At 46.0% G+C, this 24,932-nt stretch overlaps 1 protein-coding gene across 5 annotated transcripts in view; it reads right to left on the reverse strand.

Annotated features, from left to right (window-relative positions):
* Nucleotides 1–24,932, reverse strand: part of fmt (phosphatase 6 regulatory subunit 1-like protein fmt) — a 53,979-nt gene that overhangs the window by 24,340 nt on the left and 4,707 nt on the right. For all 5 annotated transcript variants that reach the window (XM_084583639.1, XM_084583638.1, XM_084583637.1 and 2 more), the window contains exons 4-14: nucleotides 24,827–24,913; nucleotides 21,798–21,984; nucleotides 21,216–21,353; nucleotides 20,432–20,610; nucleotides 19,247–19,363; nucleotides 15,372–15,633; nucleotides 12,635–12,787; nucleotides 10,961–11,154; nucleotides 9,787–9,905; nucleotides 6,377–6,462; nucleotides 539–631 (exon numbers count right to left, since the gene is read on the reverse strand). In XM_084583639.1, coding sequence (XP_084439765.1) covers nucleotides 539–631; nucleotides 6,377–6,462; nucleotides 9,787–9,905; nucleotides 10,961–11,154; nucleotides 12,635–12,787; nucleotides 15,372–15,633; nucleotides 19,247–19,363; nucleotides 20,432–20,610; nucleotides 21,216–21,353; nucleotides 21,798–21,984; nucleotides 24,827–24,913 — 1,615 coding nt within the window. The remainder of the gene's footprint in view (nucleotides 1–538; nucleotides 632–6,376; nucleotides 6,463–9,786; nucleotides 9,906–10,960; nucleotides 11,155–12,634; nucleotides 12,788–15,371; nucleotides 15,634–19,246; nucleotides 19,364–20,431; nucleotides 20,611–21,215; nucleotides 21,354–21,797; nucleotides 21,985–24,826; nucleotides 24,914–24,932) is intronic.

The following is a 24,932-nucleotide window of genomic DNA, read 5'->3' on the forward strand; positions in this document are numbered from 1 at the left end:
CGAGAAAAAATGGTAGGCTCATTCAAAACGTCCATTCATACAAAGCCAAGCATGAAAGCATAAGGAAAATAATGCATATATGATGCAGGAAGAATAAATCCGGTGACAGCCCTTGGCTGCAAAAGCGAGTGACTGATCACCATATTCAAGTAGGAAGGCTATAATTAGCACCGGCTAAGTGCGAAATTAGTTCTTACTACACGCCTGGCCAGCCACTTTGACAAACATTGATGTGCTCAAAGACGTCACCCACATTACACGCTCCCTCCTGTTGTCCTGGGTCTTCAAAACTTCCCCGTTTACAAGTAACCAGTAACCAAGAATAATGCTCCACACGCTACCTCATCACCTCCATACAAGCAAGTGAAAAAAAAAAAAAAAAAAAAAAAATTCTGTACCAAAAATGACTCAATTGCCACCAGCAACTACTAAAAGACACCAGATTCTCGAGGGATAACACATTAAGGGCCGGTGCAGATCACTGCAACAAGATGCTCCCCCCCCACCGACCAAAGTGGTTGCACCGGTGGCCACGTACCTGCTGAAGCGCCGTCTCCTGGTGAAAGCTGACGTCCCGTGGATCAATGCACTCATCATCATCTGTGCTCGACACATTGGGCATGCCGCCAGCCTGAAGAAAAAAAATGTGAGGCGCCAAAGTTGGGTTTTCAGCCCCACGCCCTGTCCATCCAGTGCCTTAGGGCACGCACTGTCGTGGAGAAAGTAACCCATAACTGCACTTCACCCCACTCTCCTATCACGAAGGGTGCTTCGTGGCACCTCCTGCCATTCACTGCTCTACCTTGTTTGAAGGACAGCCTTCCTCCGAGAGGCACTACTACGTGGGACTAACGCACCTCGGAGGATAGATTTCACTGAAGGCATTGCTTTGTAGAACTACCCTATCCTGGGGGAGAACAATATTCCTCTGAGGGTACTACTTCCCTGGACTATCCTCTACTTGGGAATGATAACATTTCTAGGCCATCTGGGGAAGGATGGATTTCTCCAAGGTCACAATTTTTTCAACTCTACTATCCTGGGAAGGATACCAACACTACCACACGAGAGTACTGTATCTTTGGAAAGATAGAGGTAGGTCTGGAGGTGCTACTACCTGGGACTATCCTATCCTGGGGAGTAGATCTGGTTTAGGAGAGGAAAAGATTTCTCCAACAAGGCACTACTTCCTGGGACTATCTTATCTTGGGGAATGACAACACTTTATCGAGACTACTTCCAAAGAACATCCTATCTTGGAGAAGGAGGTGTCTCTGAGAGCAATACCGCATATACTTATCATGCAAGGGCTGCACTTATTTTTTCTCATAACTTTGACATGGTCCGGACCTAGCACCAGACCAGCGTTTTTCCGCTGAAATTTTCTCACAACAGCACAGCCCCGATTACACGCCTGTTATTATGTGGCGACCGAGTTTTTACGATGTAGTATTAGCGCAGGCGTGTCAAATCCTTTGAATACATAATGAACTAAAGGTATGAATGATAATACGGTGTGTGCCCCCAAGAACTGCGCGATTACCACCCACAGCAAAAACAGGTTGCTAGTGGTTGCCTGAGCATTGTATTACTTTACTGGAATCCTCCCAAGGTCGGCTGCTTGTGGCAGTTTGACCGATGGTTTGGAGCAGCGCTCCACATGCGAGAACCACAGCCGGTGTAGGGTGACCTTTTAGGCTGCATTTCCGTGCGCATCGCTGTCGAAGTCTTGTGGAAGGGGAAACAATTACATTTTTATTTTAATGGGAGGTTTTTACCCAACAGTAAACTAGTAACAAGGTTAGGCCTTGCAATACGCATAGGTTACAATGCACATTGCGACATGTTAGGCTTATCACTTCCAGATGAACGGTGCACTCGTACGACACATATCCCTCTAGTGCCCGAGCCCGGCGGGTGGTGCGTCGCCACAAGGAAACGCGCCGCTCAGATTTCCTTGTGCAATGAGGTGCACCCAACATTCCTACAACCGATTATGGCTTTTGCACAGCGTAATATTTATTTTCCTTTCTGGCGTGAATGTCGAGTGCACAAGACAGATTATCATCGATAACAGACTGTATGGCTGGGGTTCCAGGCCTAGCCCGACATGTGGGGTGATACATTCATAGTCGTAACTATTTATACAGTGAAAGCTCGTTAATTCGAACCTCGATAATTCGAATTTTCGGATAATTCGAACTACACTACTTGGTCCGGCCAAGCTCCATAGAGATCTGTGTATAAAAAAGCCCGTTAATTCGAACGCGAGTCGGTTCCACTACGGATAATTCGAACTACGCGCCGCCGCGTCTGGGCGGCTTGGCGCACATAACACGGCAAAAAGAAAAGAAAAAAAGGAAGTAAAGAAAAACCTCTGCGATCGGTAGGCATAATTAGAGGCTGCGCACGTCCAAAACGTGGACAGAATAAGGAACCAGGTAAAACCATGGAAGAGTGGGTAAAACTTAAATGGCGCCTTCTTTTGTGGCGTGACTTTTGTGACGTCGGTGCGAATGTGGCCGCAGGCCTTTTCTGATTACCAGATGGAGCAGGTGACGAGCAACTTCGTCGAGCAGTTTGGCTTCAACGACGACGAGTTTGTCGAGGCCGACGAAAACCTTGTGTAAGTGGCAACCCGGCCTCCCCATGCTCTGTTATAGTGAGCATAGCCTCTTATGATAACATGGTGATCAGTCAGTATGAGGCAGCATCAGTTTGGCATTGCTGTCTTCCTTTTAATCGGTCCAGTTTTGTGTTTTAATGCTCCCGTTAGTGCTCACCCTCTTTCCATATACAATAGCTGGCTAGTTCATTAGATGCTAGCAGTCCGGTGTATTGTGTGAGAATTCGTACTCGATGGCGTGGCGGCCGGCGGCGTTGAAGGGAGGGGACGCGGCCGCAACAAGGTCAGCGCATGGCCGCGCGGCGGCGGCTGCCTGCTCTCTCTTCTGCGCAACCTCCGTAGCTCGCAACTAAATACTCGTTAATTCCAACCCCCTGTTAATTTGGAAATAGGGATGAGTACTGTCGGCGCGGTCCCAGCCAATGCCCATAAAAGGCTATGATCTCGGACGGGCACTATGGGGTAAACTTTTTTTTTTTTTTTTTTTGCGATAGCCATCCATCTTTCCACCCATCAGTCGTCAACGAAAGCACGCGAGTCAGCCGCGATCATGACGCCGGATTTTGGCACCGTTCGCTCCGATGATTGGAGTGGCAGTAGACGGCGCCGCCCGCCCAAGTCGCTCATAGCATGATAAAGCGAACATACTGAAAAGGAGGCTTGCACAACCGGATAAGCGCTGGCACTTTGCCAAGTTCACTTTCCTCCCCCCTGCCAGAGCTAAAGTCAAAAGATAAACACGCTGTTATCGCCGCGCAGCATCTTGGCGCACTGCCAAGAAATGTGTTGTGGACCGTGAAGGCGCGAAACAGAGGGACGCGCTAACGACTGACCCCTGTATTATTTTTTTATTTTTTTTTCAGATTCGTAGGCACAAATCGGGGCTGGGTGGGTTCATTATGCAAGGAGTTCGTTGCGCCACTAAATACGGTACATGTACCGTAGTACAAACGGTTTTGGTCAGTTTTTTCGAGGCCATTCGATAATTCGAACATCGGATAATTCGAACTTTTTTCCCCGGTCCCGTGAAGTTCGAATTAACGAGCTTTTACTGTATAGGGTCAAAAATATGTCTGCACGAAACATTTTCTTTTTTTTTACTCACGTATATATACCCCTTTTTTTTTTCGAATTACGAGCTGTCAAGTTTGGGGTGCAGCCCTTACACAGGTTCCGTCTTTGCCAAAAGTAACCAGGCTGCGTGTTCTGTTTCAGAGTCAGGTAGCAGAGAATTCACTCCACTTCTGAAGCTGTAAATCTGTGCAAAGTAAAGGCGAACTCTTTTCCTTACTTCTTAACAAGTTGTGATCCCCTGGGAATCCATGTCGGCTTTAGAATACAAGCGAGGAGCGAAACATGCTGCCTGGTTACTTTTGGCAAAGACGGTACTTATGGCACTTATTGAAACTATCCCGTAAAGGGAAAGAAGAATTGCATTTTTCCAAAGGCACTACTCCCTGCAAATACCTTATACAGTGGAAGGAAAGATTTCTCTGTCTGCAATACTTTATGGAACTATTCTGTTCCAGAAAAGTGTAACATTTCTCTAGGAGTGTGCCGAATACAAATTGAATATGCTTGTTATTCGACTCACATTTGTAATCGAAAAAATGTACTTCGAAATTTCCTAATATTAGAAAATTATCGAATACACCAGCAATCCTGACCAATTCTGCGTTAATTATATTTGCAAATACCACGTGATTTCTGAAATAAACAAGATGAACAGTTCTTACTATATTTAACTTTTCCTTTTTTTTTTAATTCAGTGATCAGACACTAATTCGATTCAATAATCGAAGGCATATTTTCCCCCCATATTTGTATTCAATTCGTATTCGAAAATTTCAATATTGGAATACCCCTATGCTTCTCTGAAGTCACTATTTCCAGGGACTATCTTATCCTGCGGAAAGACAAATTTCTCTGGCAGTCTTATCTTCTGGAACAATTTTATCCTGGAAAAGGATGATCTTCCTTTCCTCCTATACTCAATATTTTGCCTCCATTGAGAAGGCTGCCATGTCACGAGCCCCGCTTCCCAAATTCCTTCAATACGTGTCAACACTACATACAAATGGTGACACACTTTGGTTATTGTCAATGCATAGCGAAGTACAGGTGCCGTCAAAAGCGCATGAAAGGCAATATATTAGCAAAAACAAAAATTACTTTTCATCTCCCTCATCTCATGTGACCACAAAATAATATATGCAGCCTGCTTTTTGTGAATACAAACTCAGTGTTGAAATAAACCTCGACCGTACTTTAGATTTAGTGAAATTAAATATTTGATTGAGTCGCCCACCAATTACTTCTAACTACCTGTAAGTCACATGAAGTATGTGCGGTCACAAGTGCACAAAAGATAGCGTGCAATGCAACTTTGTTCAATGCACATGTCGCCATTTTGAGGGATAGGTTTTTATAAAAAGCACGTGCGTGTATTCCGAGCTGGTGCAATGACGCATAATAAAAATTGTGATAACTTTAATTCAGGCAATTAACAGTTCTAGATATTCGAAATAATTCCTACACTTAAAACTCAATCTAATAAACTTCCATGCAACAAACTCATCTAGTAAAAAAGTATGTATTTTGGTTTTTCACAACTTCGTGTCCATAGACCACCACATATTTTTACCCTCCGTAGAACGGAGTAAATTTTATCACGCTTTCAAACGAATGGGCGGATAAATTGTGCTGCGAGCACGAAAGGTTCAGTGGAGCGCGCACTTAAGCGCACGCGTGGAAGTGCACCGTCCAGAAGACCGATGATGAGCGCGTCACCTGCTGCACACCTTGGGCAGTACGAGTGCGATTCGCGGACGTTATGTTTGGGTCACACCAATAGGCAGCACTAGCATCAGCACAACACATAGCCAGCAGAACCGGACCCAGCTCTGGAAAAATGCTGCAACCCAGCCTAAAACGGGCACCAAATTTGATGCGGCACCTGTACTCGAAGGGACCTGCGTTGCGATTATCGCTTTACCTGCAAAACTTGGTTAAAAAAAAAAAAAAAAAAAAAAAAAGAAGAAGAAGAAGAAGAAGAAGAAGAAGAAGAAGAGGAGCTGGAAGAGTAGGCACAACCGTCCACCTGACAGCCTCATTTTCTACTCGGACCCTGCGCGCTCACGCGAGTAAGGACGCGCACGCTCACGCATGTCGCGTAATGTGAAGATCATTTTGAAATTGACTTTGGCTCATCAAGTGTGATGGAAGGAACTGTTTTCACCATCGCTGACTGGAGAAATCGGAGCAGAAAAGCCGTCCTGGCCAGCCATGTCGGCCTTCATTTCCCTGGGTCACATGCAGCTGCAGCAGTAGCCACAAGCGGCGCCGAATCGGCGACATGATCGGAAACTTGAAGTTCAGGTTTGGCAGTGATGATGGGGAAACCAAAAATATACATCCACACCATGTGCGGGATGCACATAACACCCAATTCCAGCAAAATTCAAGGCTTTCCCTCTAAACGGTCTGTGAAATGCTCTGGAGGGTTCTCTGCACGCAAGGTAACGAATTTCGATGTCGGAAAATTTAAACATAACGAAGCAAACGGCAGATTTTATCAACTTCGTTATATCGAGGTTTAACTAACTGCAAAGTTTATTCAAGAGTGTGCTGCTGCTGCAAATTGTTTTTGCCCATTTCCCGTTTTCTTGCTGTGCTTGGTTAATTGAAGGCTCGTTTTATGCTGATGCTTTTCACTGAGATGACACATGAATGCCTCAAGACCCAACTTACCAAGGACACAGTGTTTTTCCTATTGACTTCCACCAATGTCTCTGTGGTGAATGTTTTCCATCGCCCCTGAGCCTCTTCAGGAAGATCTGTAAGAAAAGCAAGAAAATGGATTCACACCATGCTGACAACACGGTAATTACGCAGCTGATAACCACAGGTTCCTGGGTGCAGAATGAAGAAAGCCAGAAAGGAATGACTAATAAGGAACATAAATACAATCCTACCGCAACAACCGACATATATTAGGTTTTCTTTTTCCCCAATGCTATCTTGTCTGATTCCTGCCTCGTATTACCGTAAAAAACCTGCATATAATATGAGATGTAATTTCGGAACAGCAAAAACGGGAAAAAAGTTTCATCAGCATATAATGCGAGAGAGAAAAGATCAGCAAACATATTTATTTGCACTACATTTCACGGTTACCCCGCGAGGCGTACGCGCCCTGCACTTTTGCGCACGACACCACCCCACAACAGGAGTCGTACATCAGTGCCCCCCGAACTATCGTGCGCCAGTGCTGGTTCGCTCCTTTCTCGCTCCGACACGCGTGATTAGAGAATTTACATTGTTCTAAAACCGGTAGGCCACTTTCAGCTTGGATGTGGGACGGCGGCGCACGAGCTGCCGCCTATCATGCGTCGTGCTTGCACCAGTTTGCGCCTAGCACCATGCGCAAGCGCATGAAATGTACGCCCAGGAAGTGTTCTCAGAGTTGGGGTTTTAGAGATTGTCGTCGTCCGCCACGTGTATCATCTGCTGGGAGTCCCTTGCTGGAGTCAGCTTTCAGTAAAAACTCTTTGGTGCCTCTAAACGTGTTCATTTAGAGTGTTAATTTAGCCAACTTCAACGCTAGACATTGCCTCCTCTCACTGGAAGCCTGATGCTGATAGCGCTATTAAAGGGACAGAACACTGGAATTAAAATCTCAAATTTTTTTTGGTGCAATAGAAAGATTGATGTCTAAAATGTTAGATTCCAAAGCGGTTTTGGTAGAAATGCTGTAGAAACTTTTTACCGAGAATTTTTCTATAAGTGCACGCGCCCGTTTTATTGTAGTCTGATGCTGGCAATCATGAGCAGTGACCGCGATGACAACTGGTGGTCGACAAAATAGATGTACCGAAAACAAATTGCACTTCATTGAAAAGCTCATCTGCATCACCTAAGGCCCGTCCGTCGTGTAAAACCCCTCCACAGGGGCTTTTGAAGTATTGAAAAATAAAATAAATATCACTAGCCAGACAGTAAATAGACATTTTTTACTTAGAGTAACCTCCTTTTCAGTTTCACACTCAAGGCTGCTCTTTGACGAAGGTTTTTATGGGCCCTATCACCGCTTCATCCATGAAATTCCAAACACTGTGGTGCCATCTAGTGGCAAAACCTGAAAGCATGCCTCTCACGATGCGAAAGGAGGGTTTTTAATTAAGCACACAGTGTAGAGAGCACAAAATATAGTACATTATAACGAGCACTCCTAGAAGAAAAAAGAACAGTGTGCACTTACAAAAATCTGCGATATTTTGCTGACATGTACAAGTGGGGTACTACACCGAAAGTAATAGGGTTTCTCCGCTAGATAGCGCCTCAGTTGTTTTCACGTGATTTTCAATGGCATATTAAAATTGCAAAGCCTCTTGTAGTGCTCGATTTGTACTATATGAGGCAAGGTCTTTTAATCTCCACCATAACCTCATGACATATTTTGGCCAGTGTTCTGTCCCTTTAAAAACGAGGCTGCACTTTTTTTTTTTCGGACCCGCATATAATACGAGGCGGAAATCTGACATGATAAAATTGGGGAAAAAAAAATTGTAATATATGGGGGCTCCTATGGTTCATGACGGCCCAAACAGTCTTCAGCCTAAATTCGCAGTTCCGGTCTCATTCCGGTGCTATCAGCGTCCGGTTTCTAGTGAGAGGACGCGCCATTTAGTGGTGGCGTTGACCGACTATTTCAATGCTTTCGGTTTCTACACAACGATGCAATGCTGACCTTGCGACGCACATGCGACTGCAAGGAGGAGGAGCGCACCTCATGCGATGGCGCAACTGCAAGAGCAGCTTATTTACGTTTTTAAAGGGCAAGTAAATCAGAGTTGCCGAAAGTACTGACACCGCACGAGAACCTGAAGCTATTGCTGGTGGACGAATGAAAAGAGTCTCTCCAGCCATACTGGCCAGACATTGGAGTCTGATTGCAAACACGTGACCAGCACTATCAAGGAGCTCGTTGATTGCGCTTTCGAAAAATTAGCGATAGCAAACACATTTAGAGGTACCAAAGAAGAGATTCTAGGAAAGGCGCACCTCGCAAGGCACCCCAAGGCAGGTGATACATAGAACACCGACAGTTTGTAAAGCCTCGAATCTGAGAACTCTTCCTGGGCACACAAGCCGCGCAGCCGTACGCTGTGCGAGCGCAGCACACGATAGCCAGCAGCTCATGCAGTGCAGCCTTGTGAACGAGCTGGAAGCGGCATACTGGTTTAGAACCACCGTAAGACAGTGCGACTTCGGTGACTGCCAAGGTGAAAGCGAGTTGCTCTTCTCTTCATACTATGAAATTGTCTCACCAAGCATGTCAGCGCAAGGTGGGGTGCGCAAACTAGCACCAGGTGCACGTAGAGGTGCACACCCTTTTTGACACATGACGTGGGATGGTGTTTGATGCACAAGAATAGGGCATGCATGCCTTGTAAGGTAGCCGTACGTAAGGCAGCCGTACGCTGTGCGAGCGCAGCGCACGATAGCCAGCAGCTCATGCAGTGCAGCCTTGTGAACGAGCTGGAAGCGGCATACTGGTTTAGAACCACCGTAAGACAGTGCGACTTCGGTGACTGCCAAGGTGAAAGCGAGTTGCTCTTCTCTTCATACTATGAAATTGTCTCACCAAACATGTCAGCGCAAGGTGGGGTGCGCAAACTAGCACCAGGTGCACGTAGAGGTGCACACCCTTTTTGACACATGACGTGGGATGGTGTTTGATGCACAAGGATATGGCATGCATGCCTTGTAAGGTGCAAATAAATACTTTTCGTGACCTTTCCTCGCATCCGGACAAAGCTTGTTTTTTTTTTTTTATTTTCTCGGTTTTTGCTATTCCGAAATCACGCCTCACGTTTTATGCGGGCTTTCATGGCACATGCAACATCCTCATGCATCAAGAATAGTTACACACACAGCACTTATTTTTCGCGAGACTGCCTATCATATCAGCCAGCTTGCCCAAAGGTAGATATTTTTTTAGTTAAGAAAAAAAAAAAGGAAATTCCAAGTTGAATTTTAGAGAAGCAACTCCTCTCAGCTCATCCTTCACTCTTGCTTCCCAGTCTTTCTAAATCATCACTCTCGGCAAAGAGCAGTGCACAAGAGAGAGAGAGAGACAAGCAAGTGGAACACGGTACCTTTTAATCGTTCCCGGACAATTTCGGAGTTGTTGCCACCGTCGGCAGCGGTTACAATGTCGTTGACGATTTTCGTCAGGTGGCCCATGTAACCACGCCTATGTTTTCCCGGCTGAGATCTGCAAGCAAGTGCCACTATAATTTACTCGACCAATGGTGAAGGCACGATTCTGCGCGACAATGGCAAGACTTCAGTCAAAGCAGATAAGCTGATCAATGGCCTCCATAAAGCCTCGTACTCAATTCCCCAGAGTACGCCTATAAACACTGCTGGCCACACACAAGTTTAAAGGGAAAGCAAAATTCGAAACAAAACAATGAACCTACCATTATATGCATTGCACCATCTAGCGAGGCTGATGCAAAACAACACAGCACAGCAGTTTCATCTGGCTGTCGCTAGAGAGCAGCGAAGTAAGCTTCGGGCCTCAAATTAGCCTCGATTTATGCTGCAAGATGTGTGTTGGAAAAGGCAAAGGCATAAAGAAACGAACTTGCAGTAACTTTATCTGCAGCAGCAAGAGAAATGCTTTCGCATTACAGCCCGTAAGCAGACTGAACTGTACCCCTGGAATTTGTATTTTTAGGTGCTGCTCGTTACATTAAAGCCTAGCAACACTGTTACAATGAAAAAAAAAGAAAAAGAAAAAGATAAGCCACGGAGGTGGCATAACAATAAAGGGGCTTTGAGCTCAAAATCATCAGCATCATCATTAGCCGGACTATACCCACTGTAGGGCGAAGGCCTCTCTCATATTACTCCAATTAACCTGGTCCCGAGTAAGCTACATCCACTTGACCCCTGCAAACTTCTCAACCTCATCCAACCACCTAACTTTCTGCCGCCCCCTGCTACGTTTACCTTCCCTTGGAATCCAATTTGTGAACCTTAGCGACCATCTGTTGTCCTCTCTTCACACTACATGTCCTGCCCATGCCCATTTCCTTTTCTTGATTTCCACTATTATGTCATTACCTCTAGATATTTCTATCACCCACTCTGCACGCTTCTTATTTTTCAACATTACACCAACCATTTCCCGTTCCACACCTCTCTGCGTTGTAAACTTATTTCGTTAACCTAACAGACCATTGAAAGCTGAGCTTTAGATAAACTAAACTGCCATCATTAAATAATATGATGTTGTCGGCAAGGAAGGAGGAATGACCCTACTGTTCGAGGGTGTTGGCGTCCCAGGCGTCCAGGCACCGCTGCACCAGTGCGCAGGTGCCCAGCAGCTGGTCCAAAAGTGGGTGCACCTTATTGCCCTCCTGGTCAAGCGAGTGCACCGAGCCGATCACAGCACTCACCAGCTGCGCCACTTGCGTATGCAGGAAGTTGTTCCACGAGTACTCAAAGAACAGATCCTGCGCGAGGCCCAGACACCGTCGCTCTGAGGATCTGACAAAATGTTTATATATATATATACAGAGTCTTGAATATCTGGGGGCCTGGTTTTAAAAAATTCCTATGCAAAACCTGCTACCCCATTTGAGCTGAAATAACGTTCACAAAGTAGCAAAATATGGTCTACGTTATCTGATAAGTGATTCAACATCGGTACTTGCCTAGATTTTCCGGATTCGACGAAAAACTGCTCTCTGTGGCGTGCACAATTTTTTCAGAAGAGAGTCGAAGAGCTGCTTTAAGCTACTTTGACATAGTGCGCCATCTGTCAATCAGCGAGGCAAGCGCGCCAACGGCCGAGATGGCGCTTTCCTCGTTGCTTGACAGATGGTGCATCATGTCAAAGCAGCTTTTCGACAAAGCAGTCATCGCGACGGCTTACGATCGCTGCGTTTTGTTCTCATACTGCGTCTTCGGCCCGCTCGTATGCAAGCAAATTTTTGTAGTTATCAAACGGTTCCGACCTATGCTCCTAAGGCAACACAAAGAAGCCACTGTGTTTCTCCTCACGAAGTTATGTTTCCGTGGGAACGGCTGCCTTGTATGTTGGCTCGTTGGCGTTCTCTTGTGCTTTGCCCTTTGTTGCCGCTGATCAGTTTTACAAGTAACGAAGGCTCGTTGACACATGTCCATTAGATTGCAAACCGTATTAAACGACAATAAGTAGCGCACCACTGTGCCGTGGGTGCAGCATATTCTTGCTTTTAGTTGGCAGAGAAGGTTTATCAATTGGTATTTTTAATCTGTCATGTTTCCGAGACATCAATCCATTCCACATTCTCAGCTCAGAATGATATACCTGCGACTGACTGTATATTAAAAGTTATAAAAATATGGGGGACATTTAAGCTCCACCTGTAAGGGTATGACGCAATAGCGTAGGCTACCAGCGAACATATGAAGCTCCCGCTTTAACAGAGCCCTATCAACGTGCCTGGTGGCCTAGGTATAGCGTGAATGCAAGGATCTTGGTAGGCTGATTCTGATGTCCCCCTCCCATATGAAAGGAGAGGCCTGATTTGGCAGCTCCTGCAAAACGTAATGTCAGGAAGCGCTATGTCCAGTTAGTGCTCGGCCATGTCAGCTGCCAGTTACTGTCTGCTAGCACCATGCTTGTTATTTTTCGCTCAGAACACAGAAAACTCTTGATACATGGGACCTTTAATGACATCGCATTAATCGTGGCTTGGTTTCTCGGGGTTTAATGTCCCAGAGCAACTAAGACTATGAGCAACACCACAGTGGAGGGCTCCAGAGTAGTTTCAACCACCAGGGGTCCTTTAACGTGCACTGACATCGTACAGCACATAAGCTCTTTGCTTTTCAACTCCATCGAAAAGCGACCTCCAAGACCGGGATTCAATCCAGCATCTTTGGCACAGAAGTTGAGCGCCATAACCACTGCACTACCACGAGCGAAGGCAGCCGGATCACACTCACCAAGATGGTGGGCAGGGCTCCCAGCTCGGCTAGCTTTTTGTTCACATCTTCGTTGTTGGAGTTGATGAGGGCGTTCACCAGGTGGCATACCTCCAGGCGAGTCTGCCCCAGCGGCGGGTCCAGCACACCGAACGTCGTCGTCCAGCACAGTTTCTGTCGGCCAGAGCAGACCCCGTTAACACCTACGCAACCTTCGCAGCAGGAGATGGGGTGTAGCTGCCATAAGATGGGCAGGATGCTCCACGCCTATTGTCAGGAGCAACCCAAGGACAAAGCGGCGAATGCCTCCCCACGACAAGCCCTCCAAACAACAACACCGGCCCCTTACTGAGACACTACTGTAATTACCTCGCACCTCGTCACAGCCACTACCCACGCCACCCCAACAGGTCAACGCCACAGGTTGCAATCTCCTCTGCCAATGCCTTTTTGTGCTGTACATCAATGCAACCCATAATTTGCAAGGCAGTAGTAATACGCAGGCTTCAACACATTAAAGTAATCCAGGCTATGAGAGATGCCACCCAGTGGAGGGCTCCGGATTACTTCAGGCCTCTCAGGGACCTCCACATGCACAGACGCCGTAAAGCACACGGACGACTTTTGAATTTCGGCTGCAGCAGGGAGGGACAAAAAGAGCACGGACTAGAGGATCACACAGAATGGATAAGGCAACAGTGACCGGCTGTTACCGTATTTACTCGTATGTAACATGACCACGAATGTAATGCGAGGGGCGACTGCATATTGCTCAATGGGGAAAAAATAAAACAACGAATGTAACGTGAGATAAGCGCTTGAAAATGTACCTTTGATAGACATCATGGCCATTGCAGTCTAATCAAAAACGCTCATTCGTCGTCATCGTCGAAGGCAGCGTTCTCGGAAACTGAATCTTCCTTTTCACTCTCGTGCTCCCAGAAGATGTTGTCGGAAGCCTTTGCGGTCAGACTCACATTTAAAAATCCCCTCCCGCTGCATCCGCCACCCACGTAAGGAAGATTAGTAAGGTCTAGCCGCTGAGTTGCCACAGGATCTAATTTTTTCCGCTATCGGAATAGTTTTTTTGAGGCGAGCGTCGTACTGTGCACGGCGTGTTGCCATCATGCGAAATGCGATAAAGGAAGTAACCGCGCTAACCCACTGCGAACGATGCGACAAGTGCGCGATCAAGGTGACGTGATTCTGAGCCCACGAGCAAAAAGTGCACCGTTTTGACTTTGGATGGATTGAGATTTGCCTTATTTAGCTTCCCTGTTACCCATGTTGCCAACATAATGTCGTAAAACGGCAGAAACCGAAACTGACTGGTGGCGGATTCAATATGGCTGCACCCCGGTGCTGCTTTAGGCCAATGAATCGCAGTATTCGATTATAACGTGAGGGTGGACTTTGAGAGCCAAAAAGCATGAAACAAGAAACTTGTGTTACATCCGAGTAAATACGTCAATACAGTCTCATCCTGCATATTCCTTTTCTACTCCTTCCTTTGTTTTGACTGGTTTCGGCATCAATCTTTCGTTCTATCCAAGACTGAGACTGCGGCCCAGATTTGGCAGTCGTGGGCCGCTTTCCTTTGCACCAAGCGCATTTCAGCGACAAGGTGCTGTGGGTATTGCAATAAATAAATAAAACAAAGTGTGCTCAACTGCGCTCCATAGACAGATGGGAAGTTTCAATGAGACACTATGTTCAAATGTCATGATTTCCACTGTCACAGCAGTCTGCAGACCATTTAACGTTCTCAAAACTGTGCGGACGTTCCCTCTTACGAAGGATCTGAGTCAGTGCCCACACAATTGTGCTGGTGCTTCAGTTTTCACCAGGAAAATACCCTGGTGAAAAATGTCACTTTTTAGTGAACTCCGCTCCTTTCCCGAATTATGCGGAAAATGGCCTTTGTGCAGTCCCATCTGTCTACAGAAATGCTTTCTCCACCGCACCGTGCCTCCGTGCGCCTCTATTTGACGTTGAATACATTCGCCTGCTAATGCAATGCTTTTTGTGTGCATGCATTACGTTGGGCCTTAAAAAATATAGTTGATGAATTCTTGTGATGCCAATTCTAAACATACAATTTAACTTTATGTGAAACAATCTTTTGAGCACTTTCGGAAAATGTCAAGCGTGTCTCTTGGGAAGAGCTCAAGGTGATGGTGGTGAAAACTTGGTGGTGAAGAAGAAGAGCTCAAAAAAGCTCTTGCTGCAGAAAACTTTCTCTGCGGGCTGCGTGTTCAAGACCTCTGTTGTAAACGATCACCACGCACTGCGCTCCAAAAAATGCAATACTAAGGGCCAAACAGTCACTCTGCTTACCAGAGAGCTTGAGTTATAGGACACTCTAGTTGCCACTCCGGAAACAAAGCTCTCATTCCTGCACCCACATGCTTCAGAAACAAATTTTTCCTGCCTATGTTCCCCTCGAGCCAAAGCAACGAAATTCACTGGCAGGAACAATACAATCCTCACGCTCTGCACCAATATTGATGGCATAGCGAAGGCGATGACAGTTCTGCACTTTTTAATGGGCCACAAGCACATCGCAGCGTCGCGAGACGGGCACACAACATTCAAAAACACTCAACCCGACCACAATGTTCGCTCTGGGGGTGCTCACTTCTTCCGCTCCCTCTATGGTGCAGCCTACGAGCACCTGAGCGATGAACGATGTTGCTAGCATTTTCCCCAATCTGTGGATCGTGTGACAAGGGGTGTCCTCTCTCCAGCTGTGCCTCACCTGAGGAGGGTCGTTGAGCAGCTTGAGGAAGTCAGCCAGGCGAGGCAGCACAGCAGCCAGCACCTGGTTAACGCCCGCGCGCAGCCTCTCCACGTCGAGCGCAGTCATCTGCTCAGTGTTCTCCGAGCGGAAGAAGATGGAGGTGAAGCAGGCAGTCTCGCTCTGCATCATGCTGGGGCCGCCACCGCCTCCGCCAGGACCCCCACCATTGGGGCCGTCAGCGTTGTTGCTGTTCTGCTGCTGCTGCTGCTGGCCAGCCAGACTGCGAGGAGGAGGAACAGAGACGGGTTCACTCTACGGCACAGTGTCGCAAGTTCGATGCCCTTAATTCGAAAAAGCAATTGATTCGGACAACCCAACCAGTCCCGTCAAACATGTGTGCTATCCCACGGCATGAAAATCTCAAGGTGCAGTGTGATGATGATGATAATGACCACTGAGCCCTACACAGAACAACTCGCATAGCACGAGTGGTTCTAGCACCCAACTGATATCTAAAGGTACCCTACTCAAGGTACCATTACTAGTTCACAAGGTATGATGTGAATTTTTTTGTATTCGCTCTGTACTACTGACATTTTCTCCCGCCTCTATAGCATGCACATTACAGATCATGCTACAGCGAAACCTTACTACTACGAACACCACAGTAATGAATTTTTCAAATTAACAAATTTTTTAAAAATCCCCAGCAGATTTCTTATGTTTTCAATGTAAAACTATTAACAGCGCCACAGCTCAAAACTTTCGCGTAAAAAAAAAAAAAAGTTTCTGTGTGTACGACTCATGGGCTGTAGATATCATCATGCCTTTTTTCTTCCTGTGTTGTGTGTCGGTTTGCTGGTCTGCCGTTCGTGCCATTTGCGCATGCCGAGCGGTACTTTTTCCTTTTTTGACAGATTATTTTATTGATAAGTTTGTGCGAAATCTGATGGTGAGTACAGCCAGCAAAAGATAGGAATGCAGCTTTCGCCGAAAGAAATAGACACAGGAAAAAAGGCAAATCAGCCTCTGCAGACAGCAATGCCTCATCAACTGCCACGATCATTTTGAAAGACCGAGACAAGATTTTTAAGCTTCAGGGAGCACTGAAGATGAGGTCATATCGAACTCTGATGTTCTTTTGCACATGGACAAAATCCGTACTTTTATCGCTCGGTGCAATCACGCACCCGGTGAGGTATTGCGCAAAGTGAAACGTGTATGTGCTGTAGTGGTGTAATGCAATGCGCAGTCGTGCATGCTGCACGCGGCAAAGAAAATAATTAATTTCTTCAAATAAATCAGCTTTGGAGTTAGTGCAACATCTTCATTTGACGTTTTGCTTGTCTACACACGAGCCTAGGTTTGACCCCTGGCTTATAATTAGAGATTTTTCATATTACAATGATATTTTAAAATAAAGAATAATTTTGTGCGGTCCAGCGGGATTCATTATACATTTGAACCCCGTTATAAGAGACACTGATGTAACAGACAATCGGTATAAGAGACACCATTCACTCAAATGGGTGGCTACCCTATGAACTTTCATTAATTGAGCCTCTTTTTTAACAGACATTGGATGTAGAAGACAATTGGCTATAAAGGACAAATTAGTCTTGAAGTTTGGTACTCAGTCTTGCTTGTAACAGACATATTAACATTAGACGCAGCATCATCCACCGCCAGCTTCAGTAGCAGCTAAAGTGAAAACAAAAGAGAGACACATCTGTGCCATCATTGAGACACTCGGTTATAAGAGACACTTGAAAATGGTTTGGTTTGTTTTCCTATGTTTGCCTGTTAACAACATTGCATACAAGAGACATGGTTACAAGAGACACTTTTTTACTAAGGACAACTTTTGCAGGTCCCTAAAGTAACTTCTTCACTATTTAGAAGAGACACAATTAACCCAGGTACGCCCATGCAGCGCAGCTGACTCGTACCAACTCATATCAGTTTAGATTTTTCTTATTTAAATTCTGTTCCATATCAGTGTCCTTTTCTATTGCATTATATCAGGAACTGAGGAGTGCCTCCTCCTGACTGGGAAGTTAAAATGTCCCTGTTAATTCAGCCACTGGCATCGCATTCCTGTGCGGCTGAAACAGCGAGAACATTTTGTTTGCCGCTCCTTGGCCCAAGATGCCCTTGCACCATAAAAAAATATCAGTCCATCATCATCATTCCCAGTCAGGAGAAGGCACTCCTTCTTAGTTCCTGACATATTGCAACAAAACAGGACACTGACACAGAACAGAATTTAGCCAAGGAAATCTAAACTGCCACACATGAGTTGGTAAGAATTTTTGGTTACAAGAGACCTTGGTTACTAGAGACATCTTTTTCGGGTCCCTCGAGTGTCTCTTGTAATGAGGTTTTACTGTATTAATTATAACTTCAGCTAATAAAGAGCAGGTCAGTCAGCTATGAAATGACTAAAAGAAGCTGCTGCAGTGGGAATGCAATGCAGAGAAGCGCTCCAGGCTTGCCACGAAGAGCACAAGTGTGACTGCATATGCGAGCATCTGAGCAAGCATATTGAGAGCGCGCGCGTTGGGTTCTCGATTTAGTGGAAGTTCCTATCACGAATTACCATAGCTGTTGTGTCCACTAGTGTGAAGAATATAGCGAAATTGTCTATTATGTTACATTGCAGTATGAACATCAGGTAAATGCAAAGAAAGTGCTCAGCTGGTGCCGCTGACATAAGTGTGCCTAGAAAGCGAGACATAGTCAAGCCAAGACCAAAACAAATGACATAAAAGCAGATGTGGTTCTGCTCTGGCGAGGACAAATTAACTGCTCTGTTTGCTATTCAACCAGTTTAAACTCCACTCAGAAACGCCTCATTTGCTTTTCATTTATTTTTCGCCTGAGTAGCGACATTCACAGACTTGCTACTCAAAGCCGCTGTTACCCTTTGTCAAACAAGCATACATTTCTGAGGGATATTTTTGCTAGTGGTGCTTTATAGTTTTGGCTGCTTCTAGCATCTCAGTGATAAGCTGGTTACTTTTACGATTTCATGGAGCTTTTTTTAGATTCTTGTAGTGTTACCAGACACATAACTTATTTGCGAATCTGCAAACATAGTTTGCAAAAAGGGAAAGCTTTGGCACATTGGCCATGAGGCTCTTAGCCTGATTTTCAAGCTGGGAGAGGCTGTGTCGAACAGCTCTCAATGCAGCCATGAAGAAGACCAAGATTTACAACCATTACAGTAGTAAATAAATATACGAAAGTTACAAGGTGTGGTCGGTGTGGTGGTCCACCAAGGAAATGCAATATGTAAATGAAACCCATAACAACGCTTTTGCTACATGATGTACCCTTCTTTTTTTTGCATATTTTAACAGTAGGATGCCTACGCCAGAATAAGGTATGGTTAGAAAATGTAAATGTGGTACCCTGCTTATAAGGGACCTCTTATATAAGAGACAAAAACTGCTCCCCAGTGCATGTCTCATATATAGAGGTTCAACTGTATCGTGATTTTACTGTATCAGCATCCGTGTCGCCATCGAGCCCGCAAATGTCGTGCACTACATTAAGGATTCTCAAACTGGGTTTTGTGGAACCCAGGAATTTTGTGGGCAGCTTTGGTGGCTGTGAGCACCCACATCGATAAGAGTTTGGTCCAGTCACTATCCAGCGTGTTAAAAAAAAAGCCTATCCCCTTCATTTTGAATTTCACGCAATTCGAATAAACTAACTGTTGGAACCACTTCGAGGCTGAACTACGGTGCACTGACTGCATTAAGTGGCCTACCTACTGAACCCCATGCGAACGTGGCGCCACCTTTTATGGCATATTAGTTGGCTGCATGAGCTACCCTGTAGAGCATACAATACACCGCTAGAGAGAGAAGCTCCAGCCGCACACTCACCCCTGCTTCCTAAATTCCAGCAGCGATAGAAGCACCGAGATGCCATTGACGAAGACTGACTCGCATGTCCTGTCACCCGAGAACACGTGCTCCAGCAGCTGTGCCACCGTCTCTGTTCTGGAAGGAGGCCGGGTTGAAGGGAACAGAAGGCAAGGCGAAAAAAGCAGTTATTCCAGTTATTCAAAGGGGGAGAAAAAAAAAAACAACAGCCTGACTGTATCGAGCTGAAACATCGCCATCTCCATTAGGAACCTGGCATCCTGCTAGGCAGTTGGAATCACTGCCTTTTCCTTTTGCTTTGGCCTTCATTTTAAAGAAATAGAAAAATTTGAGAGCACTGCAGGAACAACACACAAGCATGAGTGATGCTGCAGAGACATATTGTCATTATTTAGTTTTATCTTTTTATTTTTAATTTGTAATTTCTGTAATTATTAATATATTTCTACTTTTTGTATCATAAATAAAATTTTTTTAAATTTTTTTTATTCCCTTAATGCCCTCCAGCAACCATCCTTATGTTAGACAAGGAGAATTATGGAAACATCGCAGGAAGTCGTCTTAGAGTAGTGATTAGCGCGTTCAGCTAGGACACGAAAGGATAGCGGTTCAATTCCTGGTGCATATGTATAGCACATATATTTGTTCTGAAGTGTCAGTACGTGACGACACGCTATGGTCACACACTTTGGTGACGCACACACTGATGATACCGCTCATGGGCAAAGAAATGCTTTTGCATTAAAGAAAAATGGCAATTCCTTTTGATCCCAGGCAAGTGTAGAACTGCCGATACACATTACGAAGGGCTAACTTGATGTGAGATGTTTGGCCTAAGAAAATGTCACGCCTAGAAATAGAATGGCACTAGCCTTTAAAAAGAAATGACCGGCTTCAAAGCAAAACTTGCTCTGCAGCTTAATGGCGCAATATGTTAAAGTGGCTTTGCTTAGGAGGCATTAAAAAAAAAAGAAGGCAGAGGGGAGTGTAAACTACTAAAGAATGCAATATGAAGTCACCGACAAAAGCAGTGGCAGAGTTATTAACACCGCATTAAAACAATCTATGCGCTGCCGCAAGGGAGTTACAAGAGTCAGTGGTCCCGAACCAGCAATGTGCAATTGTCACATTGGCCAGGCAAATAGTTAAGCAAAGCCCTTCACCTAGTGGCAAGAAGAGACTCACGATTCGAGTGTCTCCAGCAGTGGGTCTGCAGGTGCCTTCTCCTGGAGCAGGGACATCTGCTCGCGGCTCAGCTTGATCATCTCGCACAGGGCCTCCGCGGCATTGCTGTGCTTCTCCTCGCTGCACGCAGGGTCGATGAGCGCCACCAACTGCTGCACCACCTTGGCCCCATCCAGCCACTGCACAGTCGAGCCATGCGAGAACATTGGGAACGGTCGCCCTTGCTTCTGTCAGCTTAAAGGAAGATGGAACAACCGGACCGTTTCCCCCAGTTAGCTTCACACCTCCCTCTCTCGAATGCAGTAACTAGACACACAGGGGGATTCTGTTAAAAGCAGTAGCAGCTGTGTATGGGTCTTCTTCCTCTGCGGTACATGACGTCACTGAAAACCTGGCCTTCATAACACACTGTAAAAAACTTGCTTCAGTGCATTCCAAGTAACTGCCTATGAACAGTAACTCCGGTAACTCTGCAAGCAACCCCCTTCCCCCTCCCCCCTGCCTCCTCTTGCCCTTACTTTTTTCGCCCTCATACAGCCCCATTATAAGATGTGGCCTTTACCAATATCCCTGCAGTCAAAAATCAATTCCCATAATAATAAAAAAAAAGTCTAAGCAACTGAACAGAGCATGGGGGTACAGCTGCATATCTCCCACAACAACGTGGCCCCTTCACTTCGTAACAACTGTATTCCCCCATGAAACTGGCTTATCGCGACCCTTCTGGTGCTGAAGCATATGGTTCAATGCAGCGTTCAAGCCTACGAAGTGCTCCAGTCCCCACCTGTGTGATGGACGCCCGAAGTGCTTCACTGTCTGTGCAAGCGACAAACTTTAGAAGCAAGTCCATGATGGCCGAGGTCTCAATGTGCTTCAGCAGGAGGGGAACGAAATTCTCCTTCTGCATGCACACGTAGAACATCTGAAATGAAAGGACATCAAGCGTCAAGTCAAGCACACAGCGTTGGGAAAAGACGTGCTTCCACTGTCACCCCCGCTAACTACTGGTGGTGGCAAGTGAAAGGCCAGTTTCTGACATAGGTTGCATGCTTCGGATGTGTGCCATACCTTGCAGTGCCACATAACATTCACGTGTTGCATACACTGCATGCGTCTTATCATGCAATGCATCATGTCATGCAAACATGTCACATCATGTACTCCACACCATAACAAGAAAGCAACCACTCTTCCAGGAACTAGTGGACAGCAAAGCCCCAGCAATGTGATCCAGTGCATTTGATGTGTACCCTTCCAAAACCATGCAAGAACTGCTGATTTCCTTTGTGGTCAAAGTGACTAATAGTCAAGCAAGCAAGAGCAAAATGATGGCCCAGGCATGAATGAGAGGCAGGAGCTCTCTCACCGAGTCGGCCCTCCGCGAGATTAGGATGCTGGCAGTCTTGGTGAAGAAGCTGGCCAGCAGGGGGTTGAGCGGAGGCTCATTGTCGAGAAAGCCGAGCAGCTTGGCCATCAACGTCTCACTCCTAACCAGCGTGTCGTTGATCTGAGGCACATCCGACGTGAGGATCTCGCAGGCAATGTTCGGGTACCTTCAGGCAAAGCGCAAAACGAGGGGAACAAAAACGGTCACCACAAGTGCATAACGCAACATTGTACGCCAGTTTACACAACGGTGCCCACGCTGTACATAAGATTGAAAAGCGCAAGCAACAGTTTGTGCTGACATAGACGGTTTCCCTTCCATCTTATGCCATCAATGCTGCAGAATCGAGAAACATGTTTTTAATAGCTTTCAAAATAAAACATGCATGTCAGTGTGCCTCACTACCAACGACTGGTAAAGCAAGGAATGTGACCATGCAGCAATATATGGCACTAGACAAGAACACATTTTTTTTTATCCTTGAAATACGAATGTCAAAGCAGAGATCCATACAGCCAAATCTTTCATGGCTGAACCGTATAGCATACACAGCTTCCAATGTGTGCTAGAGATGATTCGAGAGCCTAACTGGAAAAATCCTCATTAACACAACTCTCATGGCCCCAAAATCGAAATGTTCCACAGTTCACCGTGAAATTTCCTTCCCCTTTGTTAAACCTGCTCCAGGAATAATAGAATGATATATATATATATATATATATATGGGACAGGGTATTGATGTGTATTCCAAGAGGTGTGTGTACACACACACAAACGCATGCACGCACACCTTTTGGAATTCACATGAATCCCCTGTCCCATCAAAAAGGCTGCACTACTTAAGTGTTAACCACATGAGATGACAATCCACCTTTTTCCCAAGGCCGCTCTGCACATGCAACGCCTCTTTCTTGGTTGAAAACAAACCACCAACCCCAGCTGAGCATGTGCAGTTCTTGGCCTTCGCACAGCCGTAGCCGATCTCGGAGGCCATGTGTAGTTAATATTTGTGACAGGCGTACGCGATAGATGGCGTTAGCTGTCAATAACACACACCGTCATTTCGCTGGCGCCAAGGACGTTTTCAACCAGTAGAAGACGAATTTTCAACCCCTCCCAGAGGGCGCCACAGCTTGTGAAAACGGCAAATTCATGACGGCACGCCATGCAGTGGGCTGAGGACCACCAAAGCATTGCTGCTTGTTGCGTCACTCAGGTTTTGGGTTATTTGAAAATTTCGCCTGTCGCCCGGAAGCAGTTTGCGAGACAGCCAATCGCAGAAGGCTTTGAGGTATGCAACTTCTTTTCTTTTGTTTTTTTTTGTGAGTGAAGTTTGTTTTCCTAGTCTGGTTCAAGAACCTGTAGATGGTGCACGCACACGCATGCACGCACACACGCAAACACACACACATATGAGTGCATCGAGACAGTTCAGTAAAGGCTCGGTAGGGTCATAAAGGAAAAAGAAAGGCTAGTGTGGCCAGACATTTTTTTTAAAAGGAGCAGGAAGAAGTCACTTCTCGCAATGCAAGTCTGCTTCGCAGTGTAGTAGCGCACCGCAACACTGTGCCACTCAGAAATGTGGTGCGTTGCAAGAGTTTTCATCAGTGTCTTATCGTACTTCATGGTGTTTAGTGTTAGAAAAGGGATACTAGCGTAACTCCACTCCCCTTGACAGAACGACGAGGCGGTGGTAACAGAGCAACTGTGAAAACACGCCACTCTGTCACAGAGTCCCATCGCTTCGTGCAGTGTGCACTGTTGGAAGCATTGGAGTCGTCGCATGACTCACTGCCAAGGGTTGTCGCCACATGTGGTTATCGTCTTATCCCTCAATGTTTTGTGCACTTCGTTCAGGAGGATGGTGAAGAAAGGGCACACTTGCCACCATCCCTGCCTTCTGCACTCCGTGGCAACGCCGCGGAGGTTTCCCCTCTTTCCCCTCGCAAAGCCAGAGACCTCGTCTCCAAAGCCTGGTAGGAGCTCACCCTCGTGACTGCCTCTCGTTTTTTTTTACTGGTTAATGTGGGCAGTTCACACTTCCTGCCAAGGAAACCGCTGCTGTCCCCAAATTGCCAGCCCATCGCAAGCACTGACCGCTGCAGGCCGTATGCGCGAAGCCAAGTGAGGCGAGCAGAGCATTTTTCTTCCCGTTTCTGCATGCACTTCTCCCCTTTTGTGCTTCCTTTCACCTCTATATGCGAAAGGGATCGCTCTCTATGGCCGTTGTTTTTTGATGCATTTGGCACTGAATATTTGCTCGGACGCCATAAAGGTCGCTTCGAGTACGCAACCCAGGTTTGTCTCCTCTGACCCAGACCCGGTGTCGCGGCGAGTTATTGCACCGCAGGTTCGAAGTAACAGTTCTGACTGTTAGGGCTGGCATGCTGGTACTAAAAGGTGATTACCATGTCTAATCCTTTTAGCGTTATCACAATAATAACCCCCCTAATCTAGATGACCAACCTGCGCCAGCATGTGTGGCACTAGAATAAATAAAGCAAAAAGTGTGGCACTCGTGTAAAAAGATGATTAAAGAGCTGAAATTTAGAAAACAAAGAACTGCACTTCAGTACTTCAATGAGCAGCTGGCAAAGAAATGAGCGTTTCTTGTCTCTAGATTTACAAAACTAGAAACCAGGTAGTATTTAACTGCAATGAAAAAAAAAAAACGTAACCAGTGCAAGAGCCAAAGTGTGCACAGAAGAGCAGAACTGTGCGAGTGCTGGCACTGGCTAAACACACACCCCTCAAAAGTGACCCCACAGCATCTCTGCAAATGGCAACACTGGTATACAAGCACTGCTTCAGCAGCCACTGCAATTCTTTTATGCAAACAAGCAAATATAGAGGTGTATAGCTCTGAGTAGCCACCACTGTATTTCATTTCCTTTCCCAGTGTAGGAAAATTATCATATACATATTAAAAGAAATAAAGAGATGTGCGACAATGCACACAACTGCCTACACACTATTCACAAGGAAAGTGAAGAAGGCTAGACACTCACTTGTAGCGCAACTTTTCGTCCACCTCCTCAGGCGGCTCGTGAGTTATGAGCTCCACGAGCTCATCCATCACCTCCGGCTTCACCAGGCTGTTCCCAAGTGAAAATA

The sequence above is a fragment of the Amblyomma maculatum genome, chromosome 11 (assembly GCF_055883805.1).
Source record: "Amblyomma maculatum isolate TAMU_Amacu chromosome 11, ASM5588380v1, whole genome shotgun sequence".
Lineage (NCBI taxonomy): Eukaryota > Metazoa > Arthropoda > Arachnida > Ixodida > Ixodidae > Amblyomma > Amblyomma maculatum.